Source organism: Rhyacophila brunnea, unplaced genomic scaffold, assembly GCF_057557595.1.
Source record: "Rhyacophila brunnea isolate RB1 unplaced genomic scaffold, BYU_Rbru_1.0 scaffold_2, whole genome shotgun sequence".
Classification (NCBI taxonomy): Eukaryota; Metazoa; Arthropoda; class Insecta; order Trichoptera; family Rhyacophilidae; genus Rhyacophila; species Rhyacophila brunnea.
Genome location: NW_028232859.1, coordinates 27,948,153 through 27,960,444, shown reverse-complemented (window position 1 = coordinate 27,960,444; position 12,292 = coordinate 27,948,153). Strand labels below are relative to the sequence as shown.

The 12,292-nt window shown below is 33.6% G+C and overlaps 1 protein-coding gene across 2 annotated transcripts in view; it reads left to right on the top strand.

The window, feature by feature from the left end:
- Nucleotides 1-12,292, top strand: part of LOC147072139 (uncharacterized) — a 243,702-nt gene that overhangs the window by 218,828 nt on the left and 12,582 nt on the right. For both annotated transcript variants that reach the window (XM_085947151.1, XM_085947152.1), the window contains one exon: nt 7,190-7,241. In XM_085947151.1, the coding sequence (XP_085803277.1) occupies nt 7,190-7,241 (52 nt within the window). The remainder of the gene's footprint in view (nt 1-7,189; nt 7,242-12,292) is intronic.

The following is a 12,292-nucleotide window of genomic DNA, read 5'->3' as shown; positions in this document are numbered from 1 at the left end:
ATCTGCCACAAAGGGTACCACATTTAACTAACTCTGCGGTACACAGATATCATAATTGATATTTTAGATATGATTATGTTGTGGGTCCTCTACGTTCATTTATAAAAATATGCTGGTTGTTATTTTTCAACCTACGATAGATTTTTTGTTATAATATCTTGATAATATTATCGCCACGTCTTTGTCTAAAAGCATAAGCCTTGAACCTCGCAACCTCTGGCGTATTTCACTCGGTCTTTATTTGAAAAGCTGTAAAATAAATATCGTATAAAAGTCATTGCTAACAGTTCGCGCAGTAATTTTGTGCCTTGCGTGCCAAAACATCTCAAAACTTTATTTCGCCCGATTTTAAGAAGTTCACGAGTATTTAAATATGACCCGAACAATCCGATTTGTGACACACTTTCCTAATGGAAAATTATATATCTACTTATAGTTTCATCGTGGAAACTTTACTACTTAGAAATTATATTGTAACTACTTAACTACATAAAAGAAAATGTACATATTTTTGTATGTGTAGTTTAAAAATCGCGTACGCTGAATTGGCATTTCAACCGGTTTATTATTTGAACAAGCCTCAATTATTTATGTAGTTGACAATATGTAAATAATATGACGTAATACCTACTTTTTTACATATTTTTCTTGATACAACTATTCGGCTACCCACGGTAAAACACATTATTTGTATATAATAAATTAGTTTTTGCGAAATATCCAATGTAGTAAGTATGTATTAATCAGGTTAATTTGTTTTGCCCAATTTTTTTCGTTTACCAGCAAATATCTATATTTAATTTTCATACAATCATCCTTAAAACATTCCTTTGTGCGATGTCGAAAGCTTTCGTCATTTCGCATGGAGTAGGTACTAGTTTGATTTTCACGTTTGGCTTGGCCTCTACCACAAACAGCCAAGCACAACGATTTTGCTCATTGAATTGAGATGTAGGTATTAAATTCTATGAAGTCTTTTTAATGAACGACACTTTGCTTTTTCCCCACCAACTCTAAAGCAGCATCCATCCTTCGCGTTGAAAAACCTAACTTCAATAATCTTAACTATTGTACTAAGTAGGTAGTAGGTATATTAGTTTGTAACCATTTTATGAAAAGAAAAATATTATGCTTTATGCCAGTGACTATTTCAGCAGCATTCGGTGTATTATTATTGATTATATTAGTACCTAATGTGTTCTCTGTTTTGAACCACGAAAGGGATTAAGTGCTGAGCTCAAACCCCTTGTAGTTACATATTTCAAGCGTTATGCCTGGTCCACACCGAAAACAAGTCGCGCGACAACTCGTTAAATTTTACGATAAGCATGATAATTATCGTAAAATTTCTTAAGCAATTATGATAATTATCGTAAAATTTAACGAGTTGTCGCGCGACTTGTTGCCGGTGTGGCCGCACTTTTAGAATATTTTTCTTAAGCTGGGCATAAGTGACATTTTTGCACAGCACGCCGCTTGTCTCACTTTCATCCATTACTTGATTATAACGTATAATAATTTATTGTGATACCTAGTCCAGTTGTTGGAACAAACAATGGAATGATATATTATTATTTATTACCTATATCCTCTCGAAACACCTGCTGTGGACGTGTTCAAGATAACACTTATTGAATATCAATTTACCATTGATAGAACGCATTCGACATCTAACTTTTAGAATAATTCAAAATGTTTTTGTTGACAACCGAAAGTTTATTGATGCCCGCGTCTGAAGCGATCTTAGAGATTCTGACAATGGACTTCATCTTGTGTATTCATCCACTGAGTGGTCGGAGTGACTGGTATAATATATATCCATATAGGTATTTAATTACAATTATAATTCCTATGCATAGATAGATAGACTGTGGAAAGCTTATAATAGGTATCATTGAAAAAAACATAATTTAACTTTACTTAAACTTGAACTCACGTCTTCCACTTTCCTGGTGAGCGTTTTCGCCACCGAGCTATCGACCCGTCTATGATTCATGCGAATTATTTCTTATAAGTACCTACTACATTTTGTTTTAACGGAGCAGTGTTGCCATATTTTTCTTTGCTGATTATAGTACAAAGGCGTAAAAATTATAGTATTTCTGAAAAATATATAGTACAGGAACATTTTTCGTCTTGCATCATTTAAAAATATAGTATTTTGGTATATTTTGCGTAAAATTGTAGTATTTTACATTTTCCACGGAATTAAAATTATAGTATTGTACTATAATAATTATAGTACGGTTGGCACCACTGTAACGGAGGTTCTTCAAAGGCAATCTGCTTTGTGATAAGGTAAATGGCATTACTAACTTATTTGTAACAGACAGTATTATTCATTATCTGCGGCAGTTCTCGTCTGTGCAGCCCGCCAATAATATAAAATATATAAATTGTGGCCTAAGCGATAGTGCCCATAGAACGCGTCGAGCGGGCGAAGTCCGCGTATGAAGCGTTTATTCATAACCATAATCACACGTCTCATGCCGCGCATTACCCTTCACCTATGTAATAAGCGGCCCAAGCAGCACAAAATAATTATTATTACAGCGCCTCTCATAACAAAGCAATAAAAATATTATATTATTTCGGGGCTTGTAATTAATATTTACGACGACATTATTCAACCAGCGATAAACTGGACACGCAATAAAATTAAACAATGATTCTCTGTTATTAAATAATTGCTTTTCGTCCGTCGATCGACGATGCCTCGCGCAGCGTGATTTTGGTAGCCGTGTTCAATGAATGGACTTCTTTGTATTTTCATTAAATCGTATCGCCGAGAAGCGATAAACGGTGACTCATGCGGCAGGCGGGGCGCAAGGCATCGTCAAGTCCAGTGTGCGCTGGCGTATTTGATTACGTTGTATTTTCGATGATTTACGCGCCACTTGTAGAAATTTCGCGCGAGCGCCGCACTCGCTGCGTCAATGGGCTTTATGCCTTATGATAAAATAGTGTACATCACTGGTTGCAAATGTCGTCTGCAATGTCCCAAAATGCGTAAGCAATTTTTTTTAGTATCTGCTTGTGGTACTCCTTAATTAATGAAAAAATATAAACACCAACAAAGCAGAGTAAATAAGATAGAAATGTGAAATCCAGACGCCATGGACCAAGGTTTTAAAGCCGAGTTCGAATTATTACTATACGCTGGCCAGGCTATAAAACGCAAGGAACACAAAGTGCTCCGACTATCCTAAAATATCACCAATATTGAATGTGCGTTTCGTTTACCTGGTAAACGTTAATGCATATCAAGCAAGATACAGATTACTATTGAAAATAACAATTTTTTTCAGGCGTGTTTAACTGTATCCCATAATTTCGCCATACTCAAGTTTAAAACTTTTTACACTCATATCCAGAAGGCAACCCTTTTCCCATTACTTTGGTGCTCCCTGGATGACACCAATAAGATTCTTATTTGAAATTGCTCTCCTGTTAGGATGAAAATCTTTATGTCGGTTTTTTCTCGAAGTTTGTTGCGTGAAAATGGCGCAGGCCGCGTCGCGCCGGTGTCGTCCGATTGTCATCAAATCAGGCGTAACGGGAAAACGTGCGGCAAAACTTTCTCCGGCCGGGTCCGTTCGTTTATTTTTGTCGTATGGACCTTTTCGTCACTGGCGAAAGTACGTACACCACAGTGTTCTACGGCTAACATAACGATAGTGGATTTGCCGCAAAGCTTTTTCTAATTCGTTCATTTATAATAAACAAATTGTACGGAGGTTTCCCAACGACAAAACAAAACAAAAAATCGATCGATGAATGTAAATTTTCTTTACGCTCGTGATGGAGAAATTACTACTAACTACTTTACAAAACGTAATATTTTGTTTTTTATGTAGCACGTTTTATCGTACCTAATTGTTATTCGATTTAAACTTCATTCAATCATTGTGTAGGTATTCATTTTTATTTACGAAATTTCACTGAACCTTGACATGTTTTTCTTCTTAAAATGCCTGAAATAGGAACCTGTTTGGTAACACTAGTGGTGTCAGTAAATCAAAAATTTATTTGATTTTTAATAAACAAAATCAACTCCCAAAGACTCCTGGTACTTAGGTTTATAAAAGAACTTTGAAACTCAATTTTAAAATCCGTGTCGCCATTCCTTGCTATACCTATATTCGTTTATAATGTTGTTTTGCGATTGATGTAGAATTATAAATAACATTGTTATTATCTGTCTTTCTGTGACAGCATTGTTTGTATCAGATTGTACGTATCCGTGTTTATTTACGATCGTCCGTTCTGCTCCGATTCCGCTGCCCACATTACCGACCGGATCTGCTTCTACATGACATCCCAATCATTTCGCTTGTATTTACCCATTAGGCCCAGCTTTTCAACCAACAGCACGTACACTTTCATATTGTAAAAATATCTACATTTTCTAGGTACTTTTTAATCTAATAACTGTAGGACATGTTGAAAAAAACATAGACGTAGGCGTAACTTAAAAATAAATATATCAAAATTAAGCTGAAAAGGGGTTCATCAAATTGAAGTCATTTCATATTGCGGATTTATTTGTAGCAAACTTATCACTATTGCCACCGCATCCACAATTCAAAACCACCAGTGTTTCAACACAATTTTATATTCTTCCAAATAGTCAATTCCATAATAAGTACATACGTGACGTTTGACTTATAGCGCAACCAAATTTTTCACATTATAATGCAATAATGCAGCCTGTGAAAAGACAGACCGCTTCAATTATTTTACATTTTAAAAAAAATACACCGAAATATAATCGCTTAGATTATTTAGATATTCCACCACAAAATTGCGTACATGTATTACGGAAACGTCCAATAATGCCAAGAAAGGGATGGCGGTTGTAATGTACCTAACCTATACCGCCATTTTTCAACGCGCAGCTTACAAACTATTAATTTTCTGTGACTACCAATTTTACTACACTAAAAATTCACAGAAATGCCGTCAAAGACTAAAAATCATAAGACGCCCTCTTTATTTATACCCCACCCCAAGCTTTATGTTATTGTTATTATATATAATAATAATAATATAATATTAAAATACGCACTTTGTTTCGTGACTTAATAAAAGCATTTTTTCGCCAATTGGCTTAAGGCATGTGCTATACTTGAACTAGCATGAAAATCTATTTATATTCTAAATCTAACGATTTATTTATAAACCATAATGTTAGCATGGCAGCCAATCTAAATATGCCGCCAACCCCTTTCTATAAAAGTCCAATAAAAATCTTGAAAACCAATATAAAGGAATTATTTTCGTCATTTTATTACTATTTGCGCCGAATATTTATAATTAACGTGATACAATCAATATTACTCGCATTAACTTATAGTTCTTAATTCGGAAATAGATTTTGGCTTGCGCGTTAGATATTTCACAATGTATTGTGTTTGTTTTCACTAATAAAATTTACGCATGATTGATATTCATTTAACGAAAGGTGCAAAAATATACAATTCTGACGTCTCCGCGAGAGAACACATCTCCCGAGTAGGTATGTACACCGTGACCGCAATGCCGCGAGCTTTCTCGTGATCTTACACTCCCCCTTTCTATTTTAAAGTATCGCTTCAGCATAAGTTGCCGCAAACCCTTTAAATTTTAAACTATAAAGGAGTAACGCTTAGAATACTAAATAAATTCCGTGTAACCATTTACAATTGATTACTCGATCTAAATGGATGTCAGAGCATTTTGTTAAAAAATATATGAAAGTTTTTTTCTACAATAAAATTAATATAATATTGCGCACATTTCATTCGTTTAGTATCTTATCGGTATGACTTTATTTTGCCTGTCTAAAGTTATCTAGCTTCTTATCATTCCCAACTCAAAACTCATATCTTATTTACTTTTCTATAGGTGAAAAAATTACAAAATATACGATGTTTATTTAGTCTGTAGTATTATTATTATGACTTTATGATATTATTAAGTTAAATAATACCTCTTTGTAACACTCATATCAACACATATATCATACACAAGTCATATTTAATTGAAATTGAATTATTAAGTCATATCCGTTTGCTATCAAAATATTACAGGCTAATAAACTTCACTGTTGTTCCGCGTCTTGAACGGATATAAGTACACACGATTACGTAACTATTGTATTTATATAATTTAATAATGAAGAATGACTGCGTACGTAGTCCACTTCATTTTACAATAGTGTGTACAGTGCGAAAAGTTTACGGTGATGGGCGGTGGCTTGGAGAACTAGGCCCGTTACAGACGGGACACCGGTGTCGCGCTCGATATAATATAGGAAGCCTTTATATTCGAATAAAGGGGCATTTGTATTATGTTTATGAACGCCCCAGAGCGTTTTAAATTAGAACATAAAACTGGCTGCGGTAATAAAAACAAGTGTATCGGCGGCTTGAGAATGTAGCGGCCGACGGAAAAGTGTACCGGACACGCGTTGACTCATTAGCTCTGGGGCGTTCATAAATATAATACAAAGGCCCCTGTATTCGAATATAAAGGCCTCCTTATTATATACGAGCGCGACACCGGTGCCCCGTCTGAAACAGGCCCTAGATCTCCTCTCGCATTTCAATACTCCCAATACGTTGAAATTGAAAACCATAGCTGATAAGATACGACACGGGCGCCGCCGCCAGACCTTACGCTAAACTTTCCGGTCCTAGCATCTAAAGATGTTTCTAAAACCTGCTATCTATGAAAGTGAAACTGAAAAGGGTCATTTCGCATTGGAGATTCATTTATCACAACTCGATATGTATTTTCCAGAGCTAATTGATGGAATAATTTCTTTGGAAATCCAATGAACCCTCATTATTAAAGAATCATGTAAATCTCAACCAACAGAACGCAAGTAGCGACCAAAGCAAAATTCTCCAAAGTTCAAGTGATTCCTAGGTAGATAATACATGTTTCCCAAGAAAATTTTCGCTATAAGCTAATATCGCTTTTGTCGTGTTTTTGTATCAGAATTCAATATAAATTATATTTATCCAATTATAATATTGTTAACGAGACGACAGTATCATTCTATTGGGACTTTCAACGAGGTTCTGGATCGATTAACCTTTGATCATTGAGTTAAACCGGATGTAGTAATCATGTTCACTTGATGTGTAATTTATTACACGTGTGTTTATTCATAATTTTAATTTGTGTTTTCTTTATTTTTCAGTGCGTCTGGAACCAGTGCAGTGGCTATAGACAACAAGATCGAGCAAGCAATGGTAATGCAATATTTCAATATTCATCATTATTAAAAATACTTCGTTATTTTATAGTACATCAGCTAATTAATATAATTTAACCTTTTTTATTTTAGTAATTTTAAGTCCAATAGAGTTATGAATAAAATTTGTATATATTCATACTCGAGTGCTTCTGTCAAATTCACTGCTTAGACTTCTTACGCGGACCTCAATATTTCCACTTTTTCTCTACTTTGATAGTGAATAATTCACATAGAAATCGTCAGCTTTCAACACCTTTTTATATTGTGTGACAGAGGACACCAATAATTATTGTTAAATTGTAACAGGTTCAATTAATTTTATTTACTCTTTTTGGCACAATTTTATTTTATTTTAACCAATTAGGTATTATTAATTAAACATATAAGTATTCATTTATACCGAGATCGGGAGATTCTTTTAATTCGCCCTAAAATCTAGATATTTCAAAAAAGATCCAAATTTATACCATCGGTAAATAGTAACTATTGTTGTCATTCATGTAAAATTCTGGTTAGTATGTACGTGGTGATGTGTACAATATATACATATATATATATATTATGATGGAATTCCACGCACAAGTTTACGGAATTCCACTAAATAACACGTTTCAATATTTACAAACTACTTTAGCATTCGCTATTACAGTGGGTGATATACATGATGAATGATAACATATATAACTGACTTTTCTTGTCAGATTGTAAAAAAATATCAGACAACTCATACGAAATCAATATATTTCTCCAGGACTCATGTGTAGAGCGAAATTCACAGTTGGTGTATTTTTCGTAAGACAACAAAGCTCGTATTTTACTGCTTTGGGTCTTGATATCTTAATGAAATGGGAAACAATAATTTCTGTACACTGTAGGTACATGTACTACCTCTACTTCTGAGTCCTTGACAGGTGAATGTTAGATATCGAATATTGTGCATGCTTGACACACTTATTTGAAATTGTTTGAGCGGCTAACACAATGGCTAACATACCGTCGCTATAGGATTTGTTTCCCGAATAGACCAAATGTCAATTTTACAGGAGACGAAAAACAAATTTCATTGTCGTATATTTTAATATCAGTAGATGTATCAATCATTCTTTCGATACTGTATGATTGCAAAATTATCTAAGAATAGATTCCAAGAGTAATATACTGGTATAAATCATTAAATGCACAGAAAATGCGTTTTATTTACAAGTATTCACTGTGGATATTCGGGAAATTTTTAGCGCTCTCTCAGAATAATGGATATTCGGGACAAAACATGGACGTTCGGGATTTAAAACCGTAGCGTATTGCTGCACGGCCCACAGATTACTGAGTGGTCAAAAAGTACGCGCCTCAAATGTTATATTTATATACACGATAATTGTTAATAATTACCTCTACTATTTAAATACTTAATGATCATAATTACCCAAGTTCGTATGTAATAATAACATGCGGTAATCGCTTTTTCGGTTTTTTTTCGGATTAAGTAATAAAATAGTTTTTAAGTAATTAACTATTTTTTTATTGAACGAATAATTCACAAGATTTAAGAATGTACCATTCTAATAATTAAACATACTTACATAATTTTTTTAAATAACTTCTGAGAAAATATATTATAAGGTATCTACTACTTTAATTATTAACCGCCGTCACGGTCATTTCTCCAATATTTTATGATGGTACTTACTCGTACTTGCTAACAATTTTATATTAATACTTTTTCCAAAAAAAAAAAAATCTATTTATATATATCTGTATATTATTATATCTATATATTTCTATAATTGACAATTAAACTTATTACAAACCACCAAATAAATATTATATATTTACTATTGTAAGGAATAACAACACAAAATAATAGCATGTATAAATTAATTACCATTAGCTGCTAATATTAGGTAGGTACCAATATCCTTAGTATATAATATCCACCAAATAAATAGTTACTAACATACATATTAAATTAAATTAACTATCAGCGCATTCAAAAATAAATAATAGCATCGCCTTTATTTTCATAGAAATACCTAGATTAAAAGTAAAATAAAGACAAACAATGTTTGATTAATAATAATTTGAAATAATAATTATTTTTTACGTCATAGTAGTTGCCGGGTCATACTGTAGAATTCATATAACCGTTGGGATTTTGTGTCATTTATCAAAACAAAATGCAGTTATTTAGGTTAAAATAGTCACTTCCACAACTCTACTGTAAGTTCAGGGCGAACTGGTGATGTATCAGCTATGAATGATCTCTTCAAATTTGATGAATTCACTATTAAAACAATAGTAACGTTAAAAACAATATCAATAAGACGAAATTTGAAAGAAGTCTCCGGACGGCCGAAACATATGAAAGTGGGCGTGATTGTTTTAGAGATAGACAGCGTGAATGTGGGAGCGAGATGCACGGCGTGAGCGCGGTTTGATTGGCTAAAGTCATATTCGGGAAATAAACACTCAGCCAGAGATATATTTCGACCAAAATTAACTTGGATATTCAGGTACGAATAGTTGGATATTCGGGAGAACACCACGGAGTAATTGTAACTTAACATGGCGTATTCGGGTTTTTTAAAAAAATATCTCTGTTCCTAGATAAAAATATATCGTTTTTATATATGATTTCGGTAGAGTTCGATAAAAGAAATTGAACTGCATTAAAATGTCGATTTCGACAAAAATGGATATTCGGGAAACAAATCCTATAGCGACGATACGTAATCCCCGTTTTGACAAGTCAGTCTGAAGATATTTTATAGCCGCCAACCATCTCACTAGTCACTAGTGATTTGTTCTATTCGTGTGGTGCGTTCACTGTTTCATAAACATAATATCAAACTCTGCTTTGCTTGGCGGTTTACCTTGGTATTATGTATCAATAATGCAAAGTTAACTAGATCATTTCAATACCATTTAAATAAGGCTTATAATCATAAAAGAGACTTTTATCTATATATATCTAAATATTACCTACTCAATGAGATGTACTAAAGGAAAATTGGTAACTAATGTGACATTTGATTATACGAATTGAGGTGTCTTCAGGAGAAATACAAAATAAAAATGTTCTGTGAATTATAGGAACTTTAAATAATTCTAGTTTATAGTCAGTTAAAGAAGTTTTGTCAATTCCTGTATACTGCAACCATAAATTAGGTAAATAAAGAAAATATTAAACAATTATTCCAAGATTTAAATATTCCTTGGTTTTTCATTTGCCCTCGTTGTGGTATCTTTTCTAGTGAGTACCTAATTATTACATTTGACGGAAAATTATTGATCGTCGACGAAAAACATCGTTAAAATTCAAGTACTTTTTGTTTTGTTTACCTTATGGTTGCTTCAAGAAAGTCAAACGGAAAATCAACGTATGTAACTCATTTCATTGTATGTATGCTCGAATTATTAAAAAAAGAATACAAAAAACGAACCACCATTAAGGGGGAGAGGCATGCCAGCAGAGGCACCTAGCCGTAAAATACGAAGCCTACAATTTGAGACATTTTTTGATAATTTACGATTTCAGCTGTATTACTTAATAAATATGTATCTGAAAATATTGAAAAGATTGAAAGAAGTCAAAGATAAACTTACAATTATTATTGTATTAAACGTTATTATGCTGGAAGAAAGAAGTAACCAATACAGTATTGTTTTGTTATGTCATGGAACATAATATGTAGTGGTTATTATTAATTTTCTTATTTTAACTAAGCTTGTGAATCTATTCACGCGACCGTTAGTAGTATAGCAACTACCTACATGGAAAATGTGCTTTGAGTTAATTCGTCTATCTATACTATAATATTAAAATAATTAAAACGTACCTATCTTATATTAAGTATCATATAAACAATAAAGTGTATTAAATGGTCTCAATCTAAATAGTTTCCTATTACCTTCTAACAGTTAATAAGCTATTGCACGCTTATATGTTTTCTTACGAAACATAGGTACCACAACCATTAGCTACGTTGCCATTAAATAGATGGTAAAATTTTAATTTCGTTGCAGCAGAGCAATGCTTACAGATTGTTCGCGTTCTACATTTCGGTTTCTCGCTTAGCATTCGATTCTGTAGTCTTGTGTGTTTGTTTACTTTTTATCAAGGCAAAAGAGTAGTCAGTAGACAGCTGATAGGTAAAACCTGTTTTGCGCTAGCAACCAATACAAATCGCTCACCATTCGCGTGAACTATTTGTTTTACCCTTTTAGTTGAATTTTATATCGTCATGTTTTGCAGTTGCAGCCCAATTTTACTGCTTGGAATAAAATATTTCTATTGATATTTTGTATATAAAATACTCGATAAAAATAAATTAATCGATGCTAACCTCAAGCACAATTTTCTATTCAAGTAAATCGTATTTTTGCACTTAAATCACAATATCATTTAATTTATTCTTCATATTATTCGTTTTAAGACGTAGAGCCTATGTAGCCTCCAATATGTGAATATTAATTATGTCGTTTTCAGATCAGATTGATGGACCTTTTACACACCGCTTCGATAATATATTACTTAGCTTGCAAATATGGAATCAATTAATTATATTGTAGGTACATATTGCATCGGCCATAGATAATCTTCTGTCGTAGCGCAACGTTGATTTCTGTTTGTGCCGGCGTCCTGCCCTCCACAGTACGACGCCAGAATCATCCCCCGACCCGTGGCGCAGCGCGATCGATAAAATGGCCACGGCGGAAAGCACGAGCACGGTCGCCTTCTCGTCCTTCGGGAAGCAAGGCTGAACGAAACTTGCAAGTCTCCAATGTGCCACCCATATAACTTACAGATCAGTAATACTGTCTCAAATTCGTTCAACGTACGCTTCTAATCTGTTAAGTAGTAAGATCGACCCCATCAGCTTTTCGAAAATAATTTTGCCTTATAAAATGTACAAATCGTGTCTCAAGGACCCTTAAAATTCGGTATCACAGCTTATGTCATACCCAGCTACTTATTAACGCGAAATGTCGTTCGATAAAGTCGTTTACCGGTGCGGATTTATCACCGCATATGTTAATGGCCGCGGA